The sequence below is a fragment of the Panthera uncia genome, assembly GCF_023721935.1.
Source record: "Panthera uncia isolate 11264 chromosome B3 unlocalized genomic scaffold, Puncia_PCG_1.0 HiC_scaffold_1, whole genome shotgun sequence".
In the NCBI taxonomy this organism is placed as follows: Eukaryota; Metazoa; Chordata; class Mammalia; order Carnivora; family Felidae; genus Panthera; species Panthera uncia.
The window spans coordinates 70,786,095-70,798,258 of record NW_026057582.1 but is presented as its reverse complement, the minus strand read 5'-3'; the positions used below and the strand labels follow the sequence as shown (position 1 = coordinate 70,798,258).

At 45.7% G+C, this 12,164-nt stretch overlaps 1 protein-coding gene across 3 annotated transcripts in view; it reads right to left on the bottom strand.

Annotated features, from left to right (window-relative positions):
• Nucleotides 1-4,206: 4,206 nt before the first annotated feature.
• STXBP6 (syntaxin binding protein 6) overlaps nucleotides 4,207-12,164 on the bottom strand; it is a 245,707-nt gene continuing 237,749 nt past the window's right edge. For all 3 annotated transcript variants that reach the window (XM_049612987.1, XM_049612985.1, XM_049612986.1), the window contains exons 5-6: nucleotides 10,259-10,416; nucleotides 4,207-4,316 (exon numbers count right to left, since the gene is read on the bottom strand). In XM_049612987.1, coding sequence (XP_049468944.1) covers nucleotides 4,293-4,316; nucleotides 10,259-10,416 — 182 coding nt within the window. In that variant the 3' untranslated portion in view covers nucleotides 4,207-4,292. The remainder of the gene's footprint in view (nucleotides 4,317-10,258; nucleotides 10,417-12,164) is intronic.

Here is a 12,164-nt window from a genome sequence, read left to right as displayed (position 1 = left end):
ATTCATTTTAAGGAAAACTAACAGAAAGCTTCAGGTTTTAATCACCAAGAATGTGGTGTTATAATTACACAGAGCATTTGGTGCTCATGGTCAGAGTATGTAATGGGAATTTTCTTTAGAAATTGTGAATCATCCAACCCATGTTTTAGATCTCTGGATAAAGCTACGAATTTATGGGCTCAGTTTTCTTTTTTCTATGTCATCTGACAGTGAGTGGCAAAGAAATTGGGATACAATATCATAGGACAAAGGTTCATATCTAATGTTGACAAGGGACACCAGGGACTTGCAGGATTGGTGATTCCTGACACATCTAAATATGGATGTGTGATGGGGCCAGGCTCCATTTAAATAGCCATCTTCAGGCTGGTTGAACACACAAAGACAAGGAAAAAAAAAAAACCAAACATGCGTTCTATTAAAAAAAAAAAAAAGGCTTCATTCCACCTGAGAATCACTGGCATATAATATGTCTTAAAGACAAAATGCGAGAGCAGTGGCAATACACAGCAGCAGCCAACTCAGAATCCCTTAGTTCTGTCCACTGGTTCCCGTGGAACCTAGGGAGGTAGGACAGTGTTGCCTCACCAGCCTACATCCAGCAGTGGCATGTGCCACTGAGGCAGCCCTCCTGAAGACCATGACTCATCAGCAGAAGGAAGAAAATGTGGCACCAAACTTCAGGACTGGGAAGTGAAAACGTGACTCAGGAAATCCTGAGGCTCCAGACGAGGCTCCAGGGAGAAATATAATGGGAGTCAAGGCAGGAGGTTACATTATAGCAGTAATTGAGCTGAAATGCATAGTACATTTAATTTCCTTGACAGCTTTAATTTGCTGGTTTAAACCCATTAAGCATCTGGGGAAGCCAGGTGCCGTCATCCGAAGCCTTCTGAGGTAGTTTCGCTTTTCTTTGCAAAACACAAGATGGCCAGGGACACCAAGAGGGCAAGTTTGGGAGTAAAATGTGTGCATTTCTAGTGGCTTCCCAGGTGACAGTGAGGCAGCCCGGGTGGAGACTGCCCTAAGCCACCGTGAGCCAGCACTTTACGGCAGAGGAATAGTTAGCTGAAGCAGGATTTAAAAAGGGACAGCAAGGTGAAGGGCACGGAAGGGAGAGAGGTTGGTAGGAGGTAAAAATGAAGCCGAATTTTTGTGTCAGGCTGGCTCTGGCTATGCAAAATCACTTTGTATGGTAATTCCTGGATGTTCAAAAAGAAAATCAAAGGAAAATCCATAGTTTGCCCCATCTCGTTACAATAGGGCTGTTAGTACATTCACATTTATAGAATAAGTGAGATCTGTCTTGGGGGGCGGGGGGGGAGATCTGTTCTTTTTCCATGTCTCTTAAGTCTTTACATCTCATACACTGACAATGGCCCACCTGAGGCATTTTCTGGTTTTGTTGACCCGGGAAATACTGGCACCTACCTCACCAGTCCAGAAGGGCAAGAAAGTGTCATGGAGTGATTTCAGGGGCACGTAGGAGCACAGCCTCTTTTCTTGCTGTCAGTTGTGAGCATGCATATGTGGAATGTGCAGACATACGTCCAGGTACCACCCAGGCCCACCTGTGCCAGGCACCCAGAATGGGTATCAACAGAAATAACACTCAAACATTTGCATCTCTGTTTGAAATTTATTTTTGGTATTTTTTTCCCCCCACTTTTCTTCTCTCTGCCTCCCTCACTCCCCGCCCTCAATCTGCTTCTTTAGGCAGATGATGATCATGATGGGTCAATAGTTTTTCCTAAGCATGTCCTCACTCACAGGGGGAGGGCACCATTAGATTTTTTATCTTTTTAGTATTATTTTTTAGATTAAAAAGCGCTTACCATATTCATCCTCCCCTCAAATTGAGAATTTATGGTGGTGGAATTGCCAGCAAATACAAATTAAGAAAAAAGATCACTATTGCAAAGCAATGGGCTTATAATGAGTTTGCAAGAATTGGGGCCTTTAACTACATAATTAAGGCTGCTTTCCTCATCCAGCCAAGCCATCTCTCTGTCCTGCCTTCTCTGAAAAGTAGAGACTGCAGTCTTGCCCTTCCATCCAGGAAACACTTCAAAGTCCTGCCTGCTTTAGCACATGTCCACGCCAACCCAGAGGGCTGCTCTGTACAGTGTCACCCAAGTCACTTCCCTTGAAAACAAGTGGGTGATGCGGTATTTATTTCTATAAGAGTAAATCGACATAATTGGATCAAGTCTTCTTTCCAATTTAACAGGGCATGAAACTGGTCTGCTGAATGAGGGCCCAGGCTGTAAATGAGTATCTGCGTTGAGAACATCACCAGTATCAGCAGAAAGGTAATTGTTCATTGGCTTAATTCCTTTGCCCGTGAGAAGAAAAAAAAAAACCAAAGACTCTTGCTGGATAGAAGCTAATGGTCTAAAGTAAGGTTAGCTCTTTTGACTTTTACACATTTCAAGTTTTACCTTTAGAACATATATAAGGAAACGCTACCATTATGCTAGAGCTAGAATTAGAATTAGCCTTCCGTAGGCCCACAGGATCTTCCCCACAGCATAGAATGCATGATGATGCCTGCCTATTTGGTTGTGTTTTATAGATTTGACAAATAATTGAGAAAAACAAACTTTCATCACAGAGTTAAAATATTTAATGACAAAATGAGAGCTTACTGTAATCGTGAATCATAGAGCAGGTGTTGTCTCTGAAAGAAACAAAAATTATATTTGACATCCTAGAGAAACTTCTGAAGAATTAATAACTGCACAACAGCCGCGGTGTTACGATTCTAAAAACTGAAAAGCAAAACCTATCTTTATTATCCCTTATTTAGGGTATTCTGTAAATATTTTTACATAAATTCACAACCTTTGTTAGCCACAAAAGTATTAAGACAGATTTCACTGTAATTTTAAGTCTAACACAATCTTTTATTTTTTCAGAGCTTAAAAAAAGTTCACTACTGATCTTGTTACATTTTACAAATACATTCTTTAATATGAAACATTAACCTGGACAACTGGATGCATCCTGCATACAGATATCTAATACTAGTGAAGAAAACTACAGCTATGTTCCAGGAAGAAGCAGTAATACTGGGGAGCTTTTCTTTATGTGTTGTCAGTACACTGAAGAACTCCTTCACAGAAAGAAAGTGTCCCAAAATGGAGTGCAGAAATGAAACAAACGGTCTTCTAGCAGCTCAACCCAACAAATTGGTCCCAAACAAGTGACGAATTAGCAATTTTCTCTAGGCTAGACTGTATTAATATTTTGTATTGCAGCACCTTCTACAAGAGGATAGCGAAGCACTTCACATGTGTCATCACAGGGCAGCTCTGAGAGAGGTCAGGAGGTAGAGGAAAGACAGGGGATTGTGGTCCTGGCCTCTCTGTAAGGTGGAGGCCTAGGTAGGGCTTTGACCCAGGGAGGTCAAGGGCATGGCCATGGCCTGGAAGCAAATCGATAGGGGAAGCTAATAAAGACCCAGATAGGCGTTCTAATCCAAGCTATTTCTGGCAAGGCTGAAGTCTAAAAGGATAAACAGGGAGTGAAGCTGGAGGGCGCGATGTAGAATACCTACATTTAGGAAGAGTGGCTATCATAATTCTACCGGGGAGGAAGAATCTCAGATTTCACAGTATGCTTATGACCTCATCCTCTGCTCCTTTAGAAGCAGCTCTGCAAACACTCTTGTTAGATACTTGGCAACAAATTTATTTTTGAGTTTGGCCAATTGTCGGGAGGTTTTAGATTTACCCTTTCAATTATTTATACCAACTAGCTAGCTAGAATCCAACTTTGGAAGATGAATAGATCTGTGTGTATGTGTGTTTCCTGAGCTGAGGTCTGCAAACAAAACCTGTTTGGAGTGATTCGTTGGGCTTTTCTTAGAAATTATAAATGGTGCTCATCTAATGGTGCTCATCAGATAGAAAGTTCCTGGCTTCTTTGAACTTTTTAGACACTGGAAGAAAAGCACAAAACTTGTACTAAACTTATGTAGTTTACCATATTAATTTTACAGAGAATTTTCTCGGACTGGATCATCTTCCTAAGAGGATTCAGAAATTTGTGTCTGGCAAATCCCATCTCCCTTTTGACACATACAGTCTAAGATAAATTTTTTTGCCCCCAAAGCCCAACTTTGTCTCCCAGGAATGCTTTATCAGGAGAACTTAAGCTATTTAAATCAGCATAAATAACTCCAAAGTCATCTACTTCAAAAAGAAGCAAGCAGAGGTCCGGAATTCTTGTAAAAACCGCTGAGCTCTTCCATTTCTCTTAAGAGGGTCATCACCCAGATAGGCAGCTTCTCAACATTTGTGCTTCATGGCGAGCTACGGAGAGACAGGGGTGGCAGAGTAAGGCATTGTTAGGCATTTGTGCTGTTCCCTCCCCAAATCCATGCTGAGAGACAGTACCGAGGTTTCACTTGCTGTGGCAGATCACCTTACTATGCACAGTGACGTCTAGTAAATGTGCAACATTTTCTCAAATAGTCCACTGGGCATTGTGTTTGGGACGCCTCCTTAACAGTAGTTCCATTGGTGTAAGTGTCCTGGTGGGAGAGCATGCTATGTGGCTTTCCTGCATTCCACCGGAGTAAATGGAACAGCCAGTGCACAGGCAGAGTGAGTGACCTACCGAGGAGGAGTGGGGGGGAGGAACCGAGGCCTTTGTGCTCCCGCATTACTAGTTATCCAGGAAAACCAACACTCCTCAAATGTACGTATGGACTGATACCTCAAAGAGTATTAAAAACCAACTATAGAGAAACAGTTTGCGTTAATCCACTCAGTATCTAGCCTGGACATTTAACCAAGTTGAAAGCACTTGACCAGGAAGCAGTGTTACTGACTAGGGCTGAACAATACACCAAACCCAGACCTTCATTTGCTACTCCCACTGGTATTTGACATTTTTTTTTTTTAACCTTTGTTTTTTTATTTTTGAGACAGAGACAGAGCATGAATGGGGGAGGGTCAGAGAGAGGGAGATACAGAATCTGAAACAGGCTCCAGGCTCCGAGCTGTCAGCACAGAGCCCGACGCGGGGCTCGAACTCACGGACCGCGAGATCATGACCTGAGCCGAAGTTGGACGCTTAACCGACTGAGCCACCCAGGCGCCCCTGGTATTTGACATTTGATCTTAGCCAAAAGGCTGAGAAGCGATAGCCTACTAGTATTTGAGAAATGTGGCTTGCTGAAATGTTAGACCTTTATAAATGGGAACACCAATACTACTGTATCATTCAGTAGCTTCCCAAGCTCAGCTACAACGTGTGATGATATACTTAAGGAAATATAGGCAGGTACAGAACATAAAGTTAAATCTGACTTTGCTTTTCTTTGATCCTTTCCAAGGAGCCCATAAACTGATGTGAACCAGAAGGCAGAGCTGAGCCTGAACTGTAATTCCGCATGTGTCCAGAATCTGGTATTAGGGATTAATCCCTGGGGTTGTGACTGGAAGTAGAGGACAGGGTTTGTCTTTGAGCAAACAGCAGGTGATTCTTTGGCAGGCAAGAACTTTGTAGAAACCCGTTATCATCTGCATCATGACCAGGTTCTCGGTCCTTGAAGAATTAGCAGGGGGATTTGCCTGATTCCCCACAGCGGTGCTATCCATCAATCTGAACGGTGTCAATGACCCATTTCTCCGGTGTGACCCAGGGCACCATGAGTCTCTCTTTTCCTTTCTTTGATGTCTCCAACAACGAGGAGGGTTGGATGTCTCCGACCCTGGGGCTGCCACTTTAGGTCACCTGCAGATGCAGCGGACATTTCCCTTGCAGCAGGTGTACCGGACCACGTTAGCATGTGATGGAGAAGGGACCTGTGGACCCAGGCCTTCGTGCTGCTAAATTCACCTCAGCTGAGAGATCTCCTTGTGCCTCTCTGCCTGGTGATGCCAGTCTCCACAGAGGCCCCCATGGACCTTCTGCAGTGCAGACACCGAGTCCGTCACTGTCAGATGGTATTTGTGAGTGTGGGGCCGCCGCGGTGCTAAGTGCTATGGGTTTTTGCCAAGAAGGGTGGAGGTGGCTAATAACTCCTGAACCTGAAGAGTTTAGAGTCCCATGGCTCTCCTCCGGATCTGTTCCACTGCCCCACCACGCTCCGCCCCTCCGGGGTACGGATTCTGCTTCTCGCTCTGTCTCTAGTTTTAATACATTATTTAGCAACGTGGACCATTCAAATCAACCAGAGTTGTTAAGTGTTGTGCATAATGAATACCAAACATAAATATTTGATCAGTGCTGCTGTCCTGTTATTCACTGAGCTGTTAACCTTCAGCTAATAGGCTTGTGCCAATTCACCCCCAGTCATCAATCTTCAGCAACAACTGTATGGCCGTTTGCACCAGGCCCTGGTGACTACTAGGGCATCTGGGATGGTGCTAAAGGGAGCCCCACCCAGGTGGGGCTGTGGCCAACACAGCATTGTAGAAATATGGCTGGATTGGATATTTGACTATTTGCAGTGTCTTTGCAGAAAGTGGCACCATTTCTGTGTTTTTTTTTTTTTTTTCATTGTTTTTTAAAATTCTCTGGGAGTTAGAAGTTTTGGAACATGGAAAGCAGGGTGCTGTTTCTTCTCTGCTACCAGTCTGCTGAGTGACCTTGAGCCCTAAAGTCACAGCTGCTCTATACCTCGTCTCCTTATGTTTAGAAATATCATCTCCAACTCAAATGCTTATGGATCAGTTTAGATAGTAGAGTTCCTACAGAAGATGAGCTTATAATTTCCTTTTGGTGCATTTTGTTTTCTTAATATCCCACAGAAATCTTTCTCTTTCACAGCTGTGTAGACTACTCCATCTAAATAAATAATAAAAATAAATTATTTGCACTTGGTTGGAGGGGATTTTAAGAGGCCTCCTGAGGTTGCTTCTGGTTCAGGGGCCCAAAGGGACCAGGCGACTGTAGCAGGGATAGAGGCAGCCAGTCCCTACCAGTGAGAGAAGTACCTCTTACCGCTTGTTCCCTCCCCCACCCCCAACACGAGCTTGTACAAAACAGGGCGGATCACTGTTCCTTTCTGTAGACGTGTCATCTGAGGATGCCTAGGTGCGGGTGCTGCTCTTGCCTGCTGACTCGCTGCCTGTGGCGGGTGTCACAGCATGGCACACACTGCAATGTTGTGCTTTTTGGGGCAGGGGAAAGTGAGCAGGCCTGCTCTGTGGTTGAGACCGTGCCAAGTCCAGAGCTCACAGGAAGGAACCACGCTTCCTCCAGGCAGGCTCAACAGAGCTGGGGGAAAGGGGGTGCTGGGGCATTTCCCATCTGTTCTACTGGAGACAAGCACCCACGTTATCTCGGAGGTGGGGTTGTGCAAAGGTGATCTGCTCGTTAATGTACCTGGGTCATTGCAGGAGTCCTGGGAAAAGTCAGAAAGGTCCTTTTTGCTGCAATCTAGAGAAGGGTGCCATACTCTCTGGCTGGGGGTTACGTGCCCTTATTCAACCAGGGTGCATGGCACTGTTGTCTGCTCAGGGTGCTAACATGCACACTGTGTCTCCACTTGTAAAACGTAGCCCACTCTTTATGAATCAACACAGCTGTTTGTCTGGGGCAGAAGGGCTTGGGTTCCCTCTCTGAACACCCTCCTCACCAGCAGGTCTGGTGGGGGCTTGGCCAGTGAAATGACATCTTCACGGTCAGGCTATACCAGAGGGTTTAAATCAGGAGTCCTAGTCCCTGGGAAAACAGCCACACCTTATCTAAAGAGGTCAATCTCCTCAATGGGAATACTGCCAATGCTGGTGATTCATAAGCACACATCCCAGATTTAGAAAACCATGTCTGGCCAGGACAGTGTCTCGCTCACACTCCCTCAAACACACTAATAGATACCAGCAACCTCTTCACCTCCCCCCTCAGAACACCCACAGGCGGGGAAACCAAAACAAGGGCACACTGGACCCTGCCTCTTCCATCTCTACTGAAAACAGACCACTGGCTGGCACTGATCCTCCCAGTGGTCAAGGCCAGAGGCCCTTTTGCCTTTGGTGGACTAATCAGTTTCTGTTCTGACAAGCCCTGTTTCAAGGGTTGTTCTGTGTTTAGAAGGCATTAGCATTTAGCAGGAGCCCTGCCTCCCCCACTTCGGGGCTCACAAAACCTTCTCTCCAATCCCTCCCCAATCCCTCTGTTAAGGTCCTCAATCACATTTCTCTATCCCCGTACAGTGGTCACTAGGTGACCCAGTAGGGCAAGTTCAACACAACCATTCTTATGGAAATTATTATAACCAATATTAATTTAGATTTATATGTGCCAGGTATTGTGATAATAGATTTATAGGTTGGAATTCATTCAATTGTCTCAAGGCCCTAGGACACAGACACTGTTATTAATTAGCCTTATTATATTGATGAGGGAATTGGGGCTTAGAGAAATTAGGCACTTGCCCAAGGTCACTGGGAGGGTAAATCAAACACAAGATGTTAACCACACTGTACTGCCTTCCCAACCACCTAGCAAGCTCGGCCACAACATCAAGGAAACAGGGCGACCAGGGCCAAGAATCGTGGCCCTCTGGTCAGGTTATCCAACCCTGTGTTTGTACAACCTCCTCCGAGGGGGACGCCCACACAGATGACCTCTGGGTATTGTCTACTTCGCCTTAGGAAGAGTGATTTCACAGACTTCCTTGGTAACCTGCTTCATGATCTAATCACGAACCTACACTCTGGTTTGAGCAGAATGTTATCAGTGCGCAGAATGCTCCCTTCTGTGTCGTAAGGGACAAGAGAGACCTGCCTGCACTAACATTCTTCCCAGACTGAAGACAATTAAAAAACTATTCCCTTTAGCTTTCTCTTCCCCAAATCAACACTTTGAATGTTTCTCCAGACTTCCACTGCCCATCCCCCATGTAAACCACAAGATTTGCTGTTGTTACAGAAGTGAAACTGGGGCGGGAATTCTAGCATTTCCATCTCATCATTATTTCTGTATCACAAAGGTGGGAGAAGGGACCTTAAATCTGAGCTCCCTCTCTCTGTGACAAGTGACAAGGAAGGGTCTGACCTCCAGCAGGCCTGCCTGCATTTTTGGCCACATCTGGCCATTTCTCCTCCAGGGCACCCCAAATGGGCCCCCAAGACAGGCGTGCAGTAAGACCCTGTCACAAAAGAGAACCTGATGACACAGAAGACAGGTCTGTGCAAGGGGGAAGCAGGAAGGGAAGGCAGGAAGCATCCGCTGGGATTTGGATCCGCAGTCAGGCCTGGGCATGAGCCCCTGGGAGAGGCCAGCTAGCCTCAGCTGGGGACACTTATCTCACTACTTTTCAGGTTGTCTGTTCTTGTTTCTTCCACAGAAATGGGGTTTTCTGTTGAAGCAAATTAATTTTTTCCCCAAAGGTCACCTAAAAAGCAGACCTGAAAGGCTGGACCATGAGTCGGAGATGCCAACAGTTATCAGCAGAGGTGGTTTCTGGAAACCTGAATTCCAATCCCTAGCCAGACAACTACCCTTTGACCTAAAGCACAGGATCAGCAATAAATCCTCTTTATCACCTGACCAACACGGCAGCTCTTTCCTTTGGTTTTCAACTGCCTCAGAGAGCGGGATGCCAATAAAAACTCCCCTTTCCCCTTCTGAAAGGCACGTTCTTAGGGAGCATGTGAATGTGCATGTGTGTGCCTGTGGTCACGTGGGAACTGCCATGCCCTGGATCCAGGGCAGGTAGGAACCCTGCGGGCAGCTCTGCGTGAGTCAGGTCAGCCTGAGAGATGCAAGTCCTCTTACAGAGGGGCAACCAGCCCTGAGGTGCACGGTGTCCTGGGACTAAAGCTTGCTTTTCATACAGTGAAGAGAAAAGAACACAGGATGCTAGGCTCATGGCCGTGACCGGAAAAGGACGGCAAGGAAAAGCAAGCATGAGCAGCCCAAAGTCCTTTTTCCAGCACTGGCCAAGGGAGGATGGATATTCTTAGATCTGACCTCCCCTACCCCCCATCCTGTTCCCTGAAACTTGAGCCCTAAAATTCTGGGAAGGAACTAAAGATGGTCCACATTTTCCAAAGATCCAGATCCAAGGTCAGAGACAGAGATAAAGGCATCAGAAAGGAGATACACAAAGAAACAGGTACAAGAAATCTTTCATGATTCTGGTACTTACTAAAACAGCAGGTTGCATAACGAGGCCAAATAAAAAAGGGCTGGATTTTGTATCTTCCACCATGGGAAATGCACTGACATGAGTTTCTTGGAGCCCAAGCTCCCTGACCACCCGGAGTGGAGACCTCTGCCCCTTGTCGGGACCCACCTTGTGTGCAGTTTCCGCAAACTGCTGGGCGCTGTTCTTCATGTCTTCCGTCTTCTCCTCTGCTCGGCCTAACCGCTCCCCACGCTCGTTCAAGGCCTGGCTCGCTTTCTGTACGGCGCTGGTCACGCTATCGGCTGCCGAATGGAGGATGCTGTTTCCTGAAGAAGCACAACAAGAGCATCAGAGGCTACCTTGCCTGACCTACAGCGACAGAGCCCTGCGAGGGGTTAGCACCTGTAAGAGCAAGGAGGGCCCCTACAGAGAAGCCTCGAGTGTCTAGGAATGAGTCAACATTTCTTCTGATCTGGTCTGACTGCTCATGTGTAGGAAGAGAACCCACAGCCTGCAGGGCTTGGGCAAATGCTGACAGCTTCTCTCATATCCCCTTCACTGACACAGCCCTCACTGCCACTCTACTGCCATTTTGTTTGGTGAGGATCCAAAGGACGGGGTCCATCTGGATTTAGGACTTGCCTTGCATAAAGGAAATTCTTTTTATTTTTTTTATTAAAAAAAATTTTTTTTAATCTTTATTTATTTTTGAGAGAGAGACAGAGTGTGAGCAGGGGAGGAGCAGAAAGAGAGAGGGAGACACAGAATCTGAAGCAGGCTCCAGGCTCTGAGCGGTCAGCACAGAGCCCAACGCGGGGCTTGAACTCACGAACCGTGAGATCATGACCTGAGCCGAAGTCAGACACTCAACCGACTGAGCCACTCAGGTGCCCCACAAAAGGAAATTCTGACAAATTCATAGAATTAGGCAAATTTGATGAGGCTTATCTGGATCTTTTGCGCATTTCCTCTTGGCTTGGGGTTTAGGTGAAAACCCACAGGAAAAGAGGCACAGAACTTTTCCAGACAGAATGCTCTCTCTTCTTTTCAACTCCTCTCTTCCATTTTACCCCATTATCCCTAGATGCATGGTTTCATGTGAGAAGCTGTCAAACAGTCCCAAAGTTCAGAGATAGGCCAGCTCCCAACCTTGAATCCTGAGTCAAAACCTGGTTGGCTGGGCCACTGTTGGTCAGGTGAAAGGGCAAAATGTGGATTATGGGAGCTATGGGTCCTCAACACTGCACTTAGCCAGGATGTAGAGAACAGTGACAGTAACCAGCCTTAGAAGTAACTGGGCACTTCCCGATTCATGAAAAAGTTGAAAACCGTCACATCTCAGAGGATTATACATCCCTGCTGTCCCATTTGCCAGGACTGAAAACAGAATTTAACAGTGAAGAACTGGCAGGTGTATAACCCACTGAGAACCAGCGACTTGCAGAATTACAACCCAAGGAGATTTATAGCTGTATTTTGTTAACACTGAGTGGAAGATATTTAATGGCATTTTATGTAATGGCTTTATGTCTTTGAATAAGTTTATTACATCATTTAACTTTGTACTTGGGATGGATACATCTAGCCACAGACAGCTTTTAATAGAAATGTCATTTCCACTGGTCTCAGCTGTAAAGTCTTCCTAATTTCTCCTCTGTGGGAAAAGTCTGTGGTTTGTGGAACAGACTCTCAGGCAAAGAAAGTGCCTGGCCCATAGGAAGCATTTTGTAAATTGTTTCCCATTTTTCTTCTTTAGGAGTAGATTTTAAGGGCTTCTGCTGTGTGCTAAGGGGAGAAGAATGGGGTTAACTTAGTATTACTCAGTTGCATCAAGCACTCCATGAGCCAAGATAAATTAACAGATTAATAGGGACTACTGGAGATGGGGCTCTGGAGGAATCTTGTTGAATGCAATGATTGGATGGAAAGCCTAGGTCTTCAGAACAGATTTAGGAGAAGAAATCTTGGTCCCCCTCTCCTTCCACACCGCATGACTATGATGATAGACTCTTAGTCCACTGCCTAACATCTGAATGGCATTTTGCAGTCATAAGGCACCTTCACAAATATCTCA